The sequence below is a fragment of the Pseudovirgaria hyperparasitica genome (genome assembly GCF_010093815.1).
Source record: "Pseudovirgaria hyperparasitica strain CBS 121739 unplaced genomic scaffold EJ05scaffold_11, whole genome shotgun sequence".
In the NCBI taxonomy this organism is placed as follows: Eukaryota; Fungi; Ascomycota; class Dothideomycetes; order Acrospermales; family Acrospermaceae; genus Pseudovirgaria; species Pseudovirgaria hyperparasitica.
The window spans coordinates 600340-614008 of record NW_022985559.1 but is presented as its reverse complement, the minus strand read 5'-3'; the positions used below and the strand labels follow the sequence as shown (position 1 = coordinate 614008).

Below are 13669 nucleotides of genomic sequence, written 5' to 3'. Positions count from 1 at the left end.
CTGGATACTTTGAAAACAAGCCGGGTCCCTTCAAGCGTGTTGTGATCCATCATGACTTTATAGTCAGCTTCAAGCACATAACACGTCCAACAGTCAATACTACACTCTGGGATAGAGTGTTTGACCGAGGAGAGTTCACTGGAGCATGTGAACCAAAGTAGGTGTATCTCTTGGCTTCAGGCATTGCAATCCTGACATCCTTGGTTCGATATGACGCTCCCGTAGATCTCACCAGAGAAATTAATCTTGGTCTCCAATAGTCGTTAGTGCCCCAAGGTCTGCCTCCTGTTCATAAAGCACAATACCCTGCGTATATAAGAGGCTTGCAAGGGCAAAAAATACTATCATCTTATTAATAAGGACTTCAAAGTCTTATGAACATCGGAAAACTTACCATAGTTATCTGAATTTCCGAGTGAGTGTTCTCCGTCAAGCGCTAGACACGCGGCCCATCCAGAAGCTCTCTTTTGGACTATGATTTTCAATTAGCATCGGCATCACACAGCGTCACGAACAAGGGTGGATGGGATCAGTGACATACGAGCAAAACGCGGCGTCTGGAGCAGCATTTCTAGCAGCATCGGACTCAAAAACATGCGCCGTACCTCGTCCATGAGGGACTCCGCCAGAGCACTGCGAGGCAGGCGCTCTTGGGGCTCTCCCATCGCATAATCCCTGAATGCAAGCGGCCCGCTAAGAAAACGCCATCGTCGCCAACGATGGCTGCAAAACGATAGGTTTATAGAGTGCGTTCGGCGCTGCCCTACATATTCGTATATCCCATAGGGAGAAGGGCCTATCCTGCTGTTTGGTTCCGGGTCATGGCACTTCGGCGTCCATGGCATCGGCCTGTGCATCCCGGTCTCGACGTCGATCCATATGGGCCCGCTGTCCAATGCGCTGAGCAGCGCTCTCGGGGCTCGGCCATTTGGTGCAAGCCTGGCGAGTTCCTGTGGGCTACTGACGAGGCGCCAGCGATCATCGTTGCAGAAGATCCGAATCTCGGCGTCGTTCCAGGCCACGAGGCTAAGTTGTGCGATGCCCGTCATTACCTCTATAACTCTCGTCTTGGCTATGCCGGTTGCGGGCTCGTCCTCCAACCAATCTTCATCCTCGAAACTATATGATTCGAAGAGTTGATGGAAGGCATTTCGGACGTCAAGGTGCAGGTGATCCCAATTTCGGGCATCATTAGCAGCTAATTGAGCCATGAACTGGGCTTCTGTTATATAATCTTCCAAGCGATATCCCCTACATGATGTTGGATCAATCGCATAAGTCCCCTGTGCTAGGGAGGGAGTAAATAATGTTATGAGAAGCGTAAAAGAGAGGGTAGCAGGCAAGAACATGGTAACTGCTTCATAAGTGCTTGGAAGAAAATGTGCAAACGACTTGTAACATTAGAACTTATATGATTTTAAGATTATCAGATAGAATGTCACTTAAAAAAAATTTATAAACTAGTAATTGAATCATTCGAGGTATGACTTCAAAACCACGCAGCTAGGTAAGAAAGCTTTGAGCAACAAGTAGTTCTATTTTTATAGACAAACTAAGAGACTAGTGCTTATTCGCCCTTCCCTCTAAACTTGAATTTTTTGTCAGGGTCTATATGACTACTCATCCATCACCACCAGACTATAACTATACGAGCATCCATAATTATCTATTAAACTAATACAGAACAGTAACATTACTCTTGTCCTATAAAGGCTTTTGAATTTTCGTAACACGAATATCTCACGTAGGGATAGTAGTTGCCAGAGAATCTCCATGATACAGGCTTCTTTGATGCTATCCTAGGTCGGTAGATTCTAGACGAATCGGAATCAATATTTTAACAAGCATCACTTGATATTCATTGTCAAGGATCGGTGCAACGATGTTATATGATCCCCTCATGAATGGGTTCATACCGAGGTGCCGAGGACTCATCATTGAAATTGTCTCAGACTTTGTCGGGATAGATCATCATTCTTGATAGTACTGGGCCGGCAGATTTATATTAATCCCTCTTTGATAGGTATTCGCCGAGGAGGCGAAAGCATGTTTTGATATGCAACTTTCAGCTGATATCGTACCACAGGTGTTATTCTCTGCACCCAGTCTTGCTCCATAAGTGAACAAGTCGACTACGCCTTACTACTGATCGTGTCCCTACACCAGATTTCCGCCGTTCAACTTTACAGCTTCAGCAATCTGTAGAGTAGTTTCCACCATGAAGTTACCCAAACTGGCAATCCTCCTCTGTGCATCACCAATCCTAGCACAGAGCTCAGAAGAAGAGCTAAAGTCACTTCTGTAAGCAATGACCCTCTATTGCCACCAGCCCAACACACACTCGAGTGCTCACAATTCACCTCGTCAGTGCCGCATGGTCCAAGATCGCCCCAACGATCACAGCACCAGTCACATTTGTCACTGAAATACCAACACGTCTCATGAATGTCGGTTCGTCGTCGCATATCCTATCTAGCCCGTTCTGCAGTACAAGCTAACAAACACTCTGACCCACCCCCAACGTCCCTTATGCTCGCAATTTTCACTGGCGTCCCACAGACCGTCCTTGCGCAACTGGTCGACCCGTCTGCACGTGCCTCGATTGCTTCAGAATTTGCGGCTGGCAATACGCCTGATTGGTACAATGAACTGCCTTCCGGGGTGAAGAGCTATGTTCAAAGTATCAATGAGGCAATTAAGACAGGTGGAAATGATTATACGCCTCCGGTACCAGACGCAACAGGTGCAGCAGGTGGTCAGGCAGATAGTGGCGATGGAAATGAGGCTACCGGTGGTGACGATGATGAGTCCGGAGGGAGTAGAGTGGAGGGACTCTGGGGTGGTAGTATGAGAATGGCAGGAATTTCAATTGTAATAGTGGGTCTGCTTGTCCTGGTAGTACTGTAGGTTCAAAGTGGCTGTCGAACTACATCTTTAGTATAATCGTACTTAGGTTCTCAGCAATATCATCGCCAAAGAGTTGTTCTACAGCGTTTATGATAGCATTGAGTCTCTGTTGTGACCGCAGCAAACAACTATGCCACGGAAGAGATCTTGTAAGCCCCCTTGATGCTCTATCTCAACACAACAACTCTAGAATTATTTCTCTGGTCAGACGTCGAAATGATCTGTGTTATATCTTAGTATAAAAGGTCTAACGGAGTTGACTAATTCCCGATGCCAGAAGGAGGGAACATATAGGCAAGCCGGATAAGAAAGCTTTTGAGTGTCTATGAGCTGCTGCAATGGAATTTGCGAATGGCGCTCGCATAATGCTTCACGATAGACGTGAATGACCATAGTTCAGCTTCTAGCCGTCAGCTCTAGAAACTGAGCCTGTCGTTTCGCAATGATTTCAAGTTTCTGCTTCTCTCGCTCCTCCGTGCCAGTGTTGATGTTGAAATGCTTGCGCTTTGTGTCTTGGAACAACTGCCCTGCCGTCATATCTCGTAGCGGGTGCTTGAAAGGGCCTGTGATAGACGTAGTCAACTTGTCCGTGTCCACTAGAATAGGAGAGTGGGCGCGCAACACGAATACAATAGAATATCGATATGGTTTCTCGTGAGCGGCAGTGATTGGAGACTCGTGTGGAAGACCATATGATCGTACGAGGTGGCCACCGGCCTCATATCGCTCGTTCGACAGACGCTGGAGCTGTCGCCCGCCAAGTATAGTCCCCTGTGGAACTTTGTACGTCTTCTCGATCGGCCAAAAGTCATTGTGGTACTTGTTCCAGACTTCCAAGCCAGGGGTATCTCCCATGACAAAGCTGAGCAAACCAAGATCAGCATGAGGCTCAGCGACGACCTTCTGTTCGTGCCCCTCATATCTAAAAAGCCTGAGCATGGTCGCAGTTCTTCTTCCGTTCAGCTCTATGCATGGCTCTGAGTACTGTGTCAAAGCTTCAGGCGGCAAGTCAAGTGTCTTCGCAACCTGCTCCAAGATGGCGTTCAAGGCCTGCCCAGCCTCCGCCCATGCCCTTATGGCCGGCGACTTTAGCTCTTTCGGAGTATTATCTATAGTGCGAAGCGTGATGAATTCTTTCTCTCCTTCGATACGATTCCATCCCTCTTCACTACCAGCTGTTGTCAAGAAACTGGCTTTGTACTCTTGCGGGAGCGCAAAGAACGCCTTGCTGGCATCGAACAACTGGTCGAGGCTATGTTTAAGCGTATCCTCCGGACCATCGAATGTGATGGTCGTCCATCCTTGTCCTGCAAGAGCCGGCTGATGGGCCGGCTTGACCTTGGGAAGCTCGACGTTCCTGAGGGGTGGGAGAGCGTCTTCTGCTACAAATTTGGAGTTGCGCTTGAGCCGATCACGTACGACTTTTGTGATAGCCATAGTTGTTTATGGAGGCGTATGACTTGGGACGTCCGCATAGGTAAGGCGGCGGTAAGCGCATGGTGATATAGGAGAGGGAAATGTGGCTGTGGCTGTGTCAAAGTGAAAGGGAACATACGCCCAAGCCCCACGAGTTTCGTCAGTGTGGGTCTGCTTGGTGTGGGGTTGAGCTCGGGAATGGGCTCCGGAACTTCTGAGCACGTACGGGGTTCATCTCATCATCGTCAATGATTAGTCAGAACGATCTCCAACATGTCAAAATTCTAAGCCCGTGATTTCTTCCAACAAACATCACTGGACAAACTTTGCAAAGTGCTTCGCTTACAGGTGTCAGGGGACTACGTTTGATCCAGTATTTCCGCGTCGAACCAGTCTCGGACACCGGTCATCAGCCACCACTCCCCTAGAAGGAGCTGGGTGGCCGTTCCACTTTCCAAGGGATAGGATTAGCCAACCTGTATTGCAGAGTTGGATAAAAGATGGTGAAACGTAAAAACTTGAAGAGCCTACCAAAGAATGTGCCCAAGTCTTTTTCGAAACGGGCAAAGGTTGGTGATCACGTCAACATCTGCTTGTAACACGTGTTGAGTTAATCAGGAACCTGAAGATGAGAATGACTTCTTGGAAACAGCTGATGATTTTGAGAAGACTGGCGGGAAATGGCGAGCCGGCGATACAGCCAAATCTGCACGCAACTACAAGCGTGCCATAGAGGTCTATAATGAGGGACTGGCAAGGTTTCCAAAGAGTTTTGACCTTGCATACAACAAAAGTCGTCTGCTGTACGACCTGGCGGACGACGCACGGATGTCTCACCACTTTGATGAAAGCTCCAACATTGCCTTGCTACGAGGAGCTTTGGTGTCTCACCGATATGCCTTGTCACTTGACAACGAGAACACTGATGTGCTGTTCAATACCGGCCAAGTCCTGACCACCCTCTCAGAAGCGCTTTATGATGACGACGATGAGAACAGGGAAAACAAGAGCGAGCAGATCAAGCTCCTCGACGAAGCCGTCCAACTGTTCTCTGACTGTCTCCGACGGCAGGAACAGGATTACGAGCAAACCCAGAGCTACATGCAAGAAAGTGACGACCAGACCCAAGCGAATGACACCGGTAATGACAACCCCGATGTCTCAATGTCAGACCAGACCGACGATCCAAGCGATAGCACATCTGGTGACTGGGTAAACATCGTGGAACCCACCAAGGCGTCCGATATAATTGATACTTCTCTGGCCATCCTCACTGCCCTGTCTGCCCTCGCAGCACTGCACCACGGAGCGGCATCTGCCCTCGAAGCCATCGTCAACATCTCCACACCCCTAATTCACGACACCATCCCAAAGGCCCTCACTCTCATCCCGACCAGCCTTCCGGGACCCCCTGAAACTACCGGTCCATCGCTCTCTCTAACAGCCACCGGTGCTTCCTTCAAGCCCACATCCACCACAGCTCTAAATCCGCGGCAGGATGCCACTAGCGAATCCGACCTTGCAATCGCGCAGTTCATAACCTCCCTCTCCACAGCACAATTCACAACCGGCATCCTCAGCCCCTCAACCTACGCCGACACCATCGCCACCTCCTTTACCCCCGTTTACGGTGCCCAATCCGTGCTCCCGACCAGCATCCTCGCCTACGCAGATGCCCTCACCACCATCGCCCAGACACTGAGTACAGCCCCTTCCTACCCTTCCGCAGCACTAGTATCCACACGCTGGACCGCCCTCAAAGACGCACGCAGCGCCCTCCTCGGCGCCAGAGTCGCTCTGTCCAACTCGACGTCTTCGTCCGAAGAATCCCGCATTGCCGTCCTTACCGGTCTGGCCGATGTGTGCATGCTGCGCGGTGCCATGTTGCGCGACATAGAGCCCCAGAGCCCGGAACGTAGCCTTCTGACCGCAGACACCGAAGCAGCAGGCAGCGACGCCCAGGCTGGGATTGTAGATGTGCAGACAGCGCAAGCAACGCTACAGACTCGATGTGCTGGAGTGTACTATCGTGACGCAGGACGCGTGGCAGAGCGTTGTGGGAAGGAATACGCAGATGAGGCGATGGAGTTGCGAGTGAAGAGTGTAGCGGCAGCGATTATGGCAGTTGGAGAGGTGGAAGGGACGGCGTGGGAGGAGCTGCGGTCTTTGGATATTGATGTCGTGCAGACTGTGCTTAAGGATATGGTTGATGATGGGCTTGTGGATACGGCATTCGCGAAGCTGGCGAGCGAGAGGAGGTATGCGATGAGTGTTGACGCCGAGTAAGGTGCCGGGCTGACGTGCCTTGGAGAATGATACCTGTGGCATAGTCTGGCTCGACGTGATGTCCATCTATAGGCTTGTTCGTCGGTATTCGTTGCTCTGGATAGATGACCGGCAGTGGAGACCCGGGCCCGCGCTCAGAATAGCATCATTAGCTAAGACCTGTACTCCCGGCATACGATACGGACGCCTACATAGGAATTTGTTGTTATACATACATGATTCCAAGGATATATCGTACTGAGCACTTTATCATCCATTACCTGACATTTTGCCATCTCAAGCCCCCACTCCCATCTTCTCCTCCTCCCCATCTTCCTCCTCCCCATCTTCCTCCTCCCCATCTTCCTCCTCCCCATCTTCCTCCTCCCCATCTTCCTCCTCCCCATCTTCCTCCTCCCCATCTTCCTCCTCCCTAGACATTTCCATCGCCAGACCAGGAATGAGATATCGCTGCTAATACACTACTACTATATTAATCATGGCCCATATGACCTACGGTCTCAGTGAGTATCTACAGAATACACAGCTGAGCAGTGAAGAACCCCAAGAAACAGAGGGAGCATTGTGTATGCGATAAAATACCCATCCGAACTCAGCACTGACGAACATAGACCAGTGCCTGGGGGCATTGGAGAGCTTCCTATAGCTCGGCGTAGGATGTTTCGAGGGGTCGCGAGTGCGTGTGTGTGTGTGCATGCGTGTGTGTGTGCGTAAATTCTCCCAAAGTAGACTCTCCCATAGCCCCCCTCCCAAAAAAGACCCATCACGAAGCCATAACTTAGCACGTTGAACACCCCCATCTATAATAATTCCCTCCTACATATTACATATATACACCGCTCAACGCGCCAGCGCTGTCACCCCCGGGCTCCCCGCTCTCTTCACCCGTCATACCAAACCCACCCCTTCGCTATCCCAAACCTATCTAAACACAAACTCATACCAAAACCAGGATCAACAACTCTATCGCTGGATACATATATATACAGACACACATACCTGAGTTTCAAGACTATAATATAAGCGCGATATACACTCTTTCTCTCTCCCAACCAACCAACCAACCAACCAAAAGAATCCCCCCCCCGAAACAGATAAAGAAACAGAGTTTCGAAACCTTTCAAAACTTCCAAAAAGAGTCGAAAACAAAATATATTCTTTTTCTTTTGCCTTGGGAGATTTAACCAAAAGTTTTTTTTTTTGGGGGGGATGGTTTAAATAGAAATTATTAATTCTTTTGGTAGTCAAAGGAGTGAGTAGTGTCTGTCGCTGGGACAATTAATCATAGATATGTACACATACATACACACATATATATATATCGACGCATAGCCAGGAACCACCATCCATCATCCGTACCAAGCCACAAAAGAATCAAAACCCCCCAACAAACTCCGTAGATCGACCAGGAGCTAGTCAGTCAGCCAGCCAGCCAGCCAGCCAGTCAGCCAGCCAGTCAGTCAGTCAGTCAGTCAGTCAGTCAGTCAGTGGTGGACCGGAAAGGAATGCCAACATCGGACGGATTTCATATCACTTCTTCACTTGCAGACCTCAGGCACAATAAGAGGGGGGAGATAAGTCATTGTAATTCTGTCGATATCATCTGCTGCAACGGCGGCGGGCATGATCAATCAAATGCATGCGCAGAAGAAAGCACATCACATATTGATTGAGCCAGCCTTCTTGTCATTTACGCCTTTGCTCAATCAACCTGCACGTATCCATGCCGAACCCTTTTTGCACTCCCGAGTGACGACCCCAGCTACTCCGAAACCATGCTCTAGAATGCAGTGGCAGTAATCCATACCACAAACGCGCCTTCGTGCTGGAAGCACAACTTTTGTCCCGCCTTGGTCGTCTACGTACTGACTGCACAGCCGTCCGTCTCAAGGTCAAAGTATGTGCTGGCCAGCTGTAAAATCATATATGCGATGCATTGTCGTGACAGAAACTCGAAAGACGTGATCCGCCGACGCCGTGATGAACCTTACTCGCGCGCTACCCGAAACTGTGCATGAAAAACAAGTAGACCAACCGGCCTTCGTCCATATGCGCCCGTGTCCCAAAATATATCATTAGGTCGTCCAGATTACATGAGCAAGGATAGGCAACATCTATGAACCGGGCACTGATGCCAAGAGATAGTATTTCAGTCGCCTTTATGCACCTGCTGTTGACTCAATCGGGCGTCGAGCTGCCGAGGGAGATGGGGGTTTGACGAGATGGTGAAGTCGTGATGATGCCGCTCATCATGCATGGTCCTGTCAAGTCGATCGGCTAGTCATTGACCGTCATGGCCATCTTTTGCCATTTCTTGCGATGATGCTGATGCTTGGCCGTAAGAGCGTGCTTCTACTTCCCCACGATCTCCATTGCTCTTGAGCTTCTTCCAGATTTTACCCAAGCCGAACTTCTCTTTCTTCTTCCCTTGGGGTGACGTCCCTGAGCTGGGCGATTTAGTTGCGGAAAGATAGCCGCCAACCTCTTGACGCGTTTTCACGCTCCCAGGTTTTGTTTGACCACTCCGCCAACCGCCCGACTTCCATGTGTGGCCGCCAGTGGTAGATCGCATATTATGCGTTCCACTCCAAGCTCTCTCTACGCGTTCGCCTGACCACGAGCCACTCCCTCGGCTTGGACTACTTACGCCATCCCAATGCTGAGGAGAACTGGGGTGCAAGCTTCCATTCGCACTTTGCGACAGGTCTGTGTCCGACACGCTAAGCGTTGGGATTTGATTCGTGTGACTTCCGTGTTGAGCTCTAGTGCCACCTGTGGAAGGCATGCTTGCCAAGTCATTGGTCGATGGTGCTGCTTTAGTGTTCGTGGGAGCGGGCGCCGACACAGGTCTAAAAATCTCACCATCTTCGCCTGGTTTGGCTTTTCTCGGAGCTGGCTTTGAAGATCCTCTTTTCTTAGCAGGAGAACTTGCATGCACGTCCTGATGTCCAGAATTTTTGGGTTTTTCTGGCGATGGCTGTGTAATAAGGATAGCGGTGATACTTGCATCAGCACTACCTCGCCTTGATGCGTTATCTGAAGACTGAAATTGCTTCGACGAGCGACGAGACCCCTTCTCAGAAAGAGAGATAACACCGAGGGACGAGCGTCTTGAAGACGCGGCAGCTGCATTCAGCTGAAAGGTAGGATTCACTACCGATGATCGTGTTGGGGTACTAGGCTCAGGATGATGATGCTTTTTACTGTCTCCCACGTTTGGGATCTCTGGAATCAACGTAAGCAGGAGTTCTATGTTACACTTTCAATTGCATTCAGCTACCTGAGAATGGACTTGGCGCGGTGTCGTAACTGGGCCTAGGGATAAGCATGCCAGTGGCAGCGAGCTTGGTTTGATTCTCTCTTTCCAGCTCAATCTTGCGCTCCCAGATTGACTTGTTGGTTAAGATTTCATCAAGGCTGAACCGCATGGCCGGTACAACATCTGAGACTGCTTCGAACAGGGGTCGCGCAAAAATGTTCATGAAGCCAATTTGGGACTCGCCCATCTTGATCACAGAATCTAGGACTGGGGGTCCGCCAAAGAGACAAGTTGGCATTTCCAATTCTTGTTCCATGTCTCCCTGGTTGCTGAATTCGTCTGTAAGAATGCGAGCCCAGTTCGCTGCAGTGTCAAATTTGCGTGCCTGTACCAAGGATCAGCGACTCGCAAGACTAATTCAGGAACATAGGTGACAAACCACGTTGCTAATATCTGCGCATTTTATGAGGAGACCGCAGAGCAGCTCCTTGTATTCTTCGAGAACTTTCGGACTCCACCCATCCAATGTATTGTTATTGTGAGCAAGTTGGCTTTGCAAATTTCCCAAATCGCCCATGTACTTGAAATGCAGTCCCATATCTGTAGCGAGAATACTATTGATCATCAGCTTTCGCATACCCGTATCCGAGAACGCGCCAGGCCAGTAGCGTCTGAGTATTTGGGAGTATGCAGCACAGTGAAAGGATTCAAGGACTGATCGATCATTGTACAGCTGAGCCAGGGGCGAATTGAGCGCGACAAGGAAGGCGTTGTTTACACCAGGGTGTCCGACATCATGTCCTACTGCAGACACTAAGAGAGTCAAAGCATCAAACGGTTTAAGCAGTGCTGCAAGCGCCGACGGCGGAGATTTTCGTTGTGATGACGAGCCAGCCGGATAGGGTGGCAGGGTTCCTATCTGCACTAGGAAGAAGAAAAGAGCCTGCAAGACATCGACCACATGTCGAAAATTGTGGTAAAGTACAAACTCATTGTACGCCGTACGACTGGCGAGGAGAAGAATTGTCAATTCGTCTGTGGACTGTCAGTAGGTGAATCATGTTGATCTGGTTCGAGTTACAAACCCGTGTCCATTCGCCATTGCTCCAGCTCCGGCATGCCAAGAGCATGTTTCAATATCAGCAGAGCACCATAGAGCAATTCATCATCCGTGAAATCATGTGCCGAGAATTCCCAAGTTCCGATCATCTTTGCTATTACGCCTATTCTCTCAGGCTGGACTTCGATATCACTTAATTCAACATTAGCGGCAGATCACGAGATATGTTGGGTAAACTTACTTGGGGTCAATATTATCGCCAATGGTATCAGGATTGCAGATACCACCCATCAAGCCAGACACCATGACCTCCCTGAGATACGCGTAGGGTTTTGTGTCGTCCACGCCGACCCATGACACCTTCCTATTCCGACGAGCGGCGAGAAAATTCGTGTCTTCTTTGGATGCTTCTTTGCGGGTCCTGTAAGCATGAACAGCTAGGCTGTGAACTTGTCCTTTGGTGAGTGGGCTTGTGTAGACGTCTACAGCACCTGCGTCTACGTAACGTAGAGAACGGGTGCCCTCATTCAGGAGCTGTGAGGCAGAGGAGGTTCTAGCAGGAGCACCAGGTCGCTCGGTCTCCTCCACACCACTGAGCATCGCGATGGGGAGAACCATCCTGGACAATGATCTCTGTTGAATCTCGGAGGCGACGTGTTGGAGAAGGTGCATGCCGTATAGATCGTCTGGTTCGCAATTGTCAGGAAGAGGACGTCGCATTGAGTTCGGAGATGGTGTTCTAGGTTCCCGCGACAGGCGTTTGAGTCGGCGCTCTTCGTTGAGAGGAATGTCAATCAGTAGTATTGTAGGTACCAAGTCCGCGAGATTCTCATTCAAGTCTGATAGTCTTGTCAGACATGAGGCGCCTGTATTGCATACATGAACTGGTGCCACTAATTAGCAAGTGAAGCAGTGCATATCTTTATTAGCTAACCTTCATTGAAGACAGAGAGGATGTGCTCAATATTGGAGAGAACTTCTGTAGGATTCTTGGGCCGAACAGAATGGAAGTATCCCGGTGAATCATTGCCAGGACCAGGCGTGGAATTGTTTCGTACAGCCCACGACTCTGACAGCGTATTGCGACGAACGTGCTCATCAACTGCTCTCTTATCCAGGTATATGACATTACACGCGCCATGGTCCATATTGTTGTGCCGTCAGTTTGAGCCAGGCTCTGCTGAAACCGGCCGGGAAGAAATGCCCCCCCAAGGGTACGGGAGGCGAGCCAGTAGCTAGTCAAAATAGCAGGACTGTGTATAGAAGAATAAGGCTTGCGTGAACGCAATGTTGCGCACGGGAGTCAGTTTGGTGATAGGATTTGCTTGCTTGTGTTGAATCGTGGTGAGAAGGATAGGAAGTGAGACTGGGCGGCGACAACAAAGAGGATATCTGGCTCGATAGGTATTAACGTGGAAGGACAAGACGTCGGTCGGAAGAAGTCGCTTTAGAGGTGTGTATGAGTGAGTAGGTGCGATTCGACAACGGGTATCGTGGTCGGATCGAGAGTCTGTAACTGAAATTTCGCTGTTGTCATAGGCGACAATGGTCCCAGTAAGCAGTAGCAGCAATGAGTGTCCAGTATACCCGACGACGATGACAATCCAGACGCGATGTGTGAATCTGGAGAAACTCTTTTGCCCCGAGACTGTGCATGGGAGGTTGTGTACGTGTGTATGTGTGTGTGTGTGTGCGTGAGTGGGTGGTATTAGGAGGAGCGTAGGAGATGGTAGATGGCAGATGGTAGTGCCGGTCAAGGATGGCTCACGAGGGCTCATGCGAAGGGGTCGCAAGAGCAGACCAGGGTGAGCGAAGACGGCATCTGAGTGTGAATTGCGCACAGTCACGGTCGCGAGCAGAGAGCGAGGATATGAAGCGTGGAAGAAGTTGAGTTAAGTTACAGCACGGTGGAGAATTGCAAAGCTCGGGAGGCGTGAGTGGCTGCGCGTTTCGAGGCTCCCCACCCACACCCGTTGGCAACAGCAGCAGTACTGTAGCAGTGTAGCAGCAGTTTTACCCTAAGGAGGAGCCCAGTATTATCAAGTAATAATTAGGGCAGCCCAGTAGTAGGGAAGGCCAGCAGTAGGAGGGTAGCCCAGCAGCCCAGCAAACAATATAGCAGCAGCAGCCCGCCCAGCCAGCCAGCCAGCCGCCCGCTTTCTCACCTCCGTTGTCCCGCCGGCGATATCAACGAGAAAGGAGGTTGTTTTTGTTGCTTCACGACCCAGTTCTAGTATAGTCACGGCCTGCATGCTGATACTGCTAAGGCTGTTATATGGACATGGCGCCAGATCTTCTTGACGACTTGCCTTGTCCAGCTCAGCCCGACGGCTCACATTCGTTGGTCAAGTCCGACTTGCACTGCATCAGCCTCCTCTCCACAAACATAGCGCTCTTTGTTTATCTGCACCGCCGCTGACGCTGTCCAGTCGATTGTGATGGATGGCGTTCGCCGCCTCAAAGCAATTCTGTGGTCGTTCTAAGCATGGCCCGTTGGAGACAGTGGACCGTCCAAACGGCTCCTGAACTTCTACGGCCCTTCGACTGCGCTTCTAAACCCGGCTTGGCCTGCGCGTGCTGCCTCCCTGCAGTCCGCTTTGTTGGTGTGCGCCAGACTCCAGTCCCCTTCAAGTCTTGTCGTCCTCCACGCCCTCCACCCCTCATCCATGCCGCTAATTAATCATATTTCCATTCTTGTGATCGGTGGGCGAAGGTTGGGTGTGGATGGCCTCTCCATGCTC

At 50.3% G+C, this 13669-nt stretch overlaps 6 protein-coding genes across 6 annotated transcripts; 2 read left to right on the top strand and 4 right to left on the bottom strand.

Moving 5' to 3' along the window:
- Positions 1-210: 210 nt before the first annotated feature.
- EJ05DRAFT_512131 (uncharacterized protein) lies at positions 211-1234 on the bottom strand. Its single transcript, XM_033748306.1, has 3 exons — positions 542-1234; positions 395-472; positions 211-341 (listed from the first exon to the last, which is right to left on the bottom strand). The coding sequence occupies exons 1-3, from the start codon at positions 1209-1211 to the stop codon at positions 241-243; spliced, it is 849 nt and encodes a 282-aa protein (XP_033598925.1). The 5' UTR covers positions 1212-1234; the 3' UTR covers positions 211-240.
- A 984-nt stretch (positions 1235-2218) lies between these two features.
- EJ05DRAFT_501978 (uncharacterized protein) lies at positions 2219-2907 on the top strand (the record flags this gene model as incomplete). The annotated part of the gene is made up of 3 exons (XM_033747183.1): positions 2219-2301; positions 2369-2451; positions 2489-2907. 3 exons carry the CDS (start codon positions 2219-2221, stop codon positions 2905-2907), a joined length of 585 nt encoding a protein of 194 aa, XP_033598924.1.
- Positions 2908-3105: 198 nt separating this feature from the next.
- On the bottom strand, positions 3106-4469 carry EJ05DRAFT_65646 (uncharacterized protein). The gene has a single exon (XM_033749855.1). It carries the CDS (start codon positions 4342-4344, stop codon positions 3304-3306), a length of 1041 nt encoding a protein of 346 aa, XP_033598923.1. The 5' UTR covers positions 4345-4469; the 3' UTR covers positions 3106-3303.
- A 167-nt stretch (positions 4470-4636) lies between these two features.
- EJ05DRAFT_539429 (uncharacterized protein) lies at positions 4637-6848 on the top strand. Its single transcript, XM_033749516.1, has 2 exons — positions 4637-4892; positions 4942-6848. The coding sequence occupies exons 1-2, from the start codon at positions 4824-4826 to the stop codon at positions 6607-6609; spliced, it is 1737 nt and encodes a 578-aa protein (XP_033598922.1). The 5' UTR covers positions 4637-4823; the 3' UTR covers positions 6610-6848.
- A 2789-nt stretch (positions 6849-9637) lies between these two features.
- On the bottom strand, positions 9638-12384 carry EJ05DRAFT_65613 (HD-domain/PDEase-like protein). The gene is made up of 5 exons (XM_033749854.1): positions 11863-12384; positions 11170-11812; positions 10954-11120; positions 10308-10903; positions 9638-10253 (listed from the first exon to the last, which is right to left on the bottom strand). The coding sequence occupies exons 1-5, from the start codon at positions 12074-12076 to the stop codon at positions 9882-9884; spliced, it is 1992 nt and encodes a 663-aa protein (XP_033598921.1). The 5' UTR covers positions 12077-12384; the 3' UTR covers positions 9638-9881.
- On the bottom strand, positions 11849-12825 carry EJ05DRAFT_65607 (uncharacterized protein). Its single transcript, XM_033749853.1, has one exon. The coding sequence runs from the start codon at positions 12704-12706 to the stop codon at positions 12164-12166; it is 543 nt and encodes a 180-aa protein (XP_033598920.1). The 5' UTR covers positions 12707-12825; the 3' UTR covers positions 11849-12163.
- Positions 12826-13669: the final 844 nt, after the last annotated feature.

Bases quoted from the DNA above. Each gene is read 5' to 3' on its own strand.
- EJ05DRAFT_512131 (XM_033748306.1), bottom strand. From the start codon at position 1,211: ATGGCTCAATTAGCTGCTAATGATGCCCGAAATTGGGATCACCTGCAC. The intron at 473-541 runs GTATGTCACTGA...TGAAAATCATAG, and splicing joins CCAGACGCCGCGTTTTGCTC to TCCAAAAGAGAGCTTCTGGA. The intron at 342-394 runs GTAAGTTTTCCG...ATAAGATGATAG, and splicing joins CGGAAATTCAGATAACTATG to TATTTTTTGCCCTTGCAAGC.
- EJ05DRAFT_65613 (XM_033749854.1), bottom strand. From the start codon at position 12,076: ATGGACCATGGCGCGTGTAATGTCATATACCTGGATAAGAGAGCAGTT. The intron at 11,121-11,169 runs GTAAGTTTACCC...TGTTGAATTAAG, and splicing joins GGCGATAATATTGACCCCAA to TGATATCGAAGTCCAGCCTG. The intron at 10,904-10,953 runs GTTTGTAACTCG...GACAGTCCACAG, and splicing joins GCAATGGCGAATGGACACGG to ACGAATTGACAATTCTTCTC.
- EJ05DRAFT_539429 (XM_033749516.1), top strand. From the start codon at position 4,824: ATGGTGAAACGTAAAAACTTGAAGAGCCTACCAAAGAATGTGCCCAAG. The intron at 4,893-4,941 runs GTTGGTGATCAC...TGAGTTAATCAG, and splicing joins CTTTTTCGAAACGGGCAAAG to GAACCTGAAGATGAGAATGA.
- EJ05DRAFT_65607 (XM_033749853.1), bottom strand. From the start codon at position 12,706: ATGAGCCCTCGTGAGCCATCCTTGACCGGCACTACCATCTGCCATCTA.
- EJ05DRAFT_65646 (XM_033749855.1), bottom strand. From the start codon at position 4,344: ATGGCTATCACAAAAGTCGTACGTGATCGGCTCAAGCGCAACTCCAAA.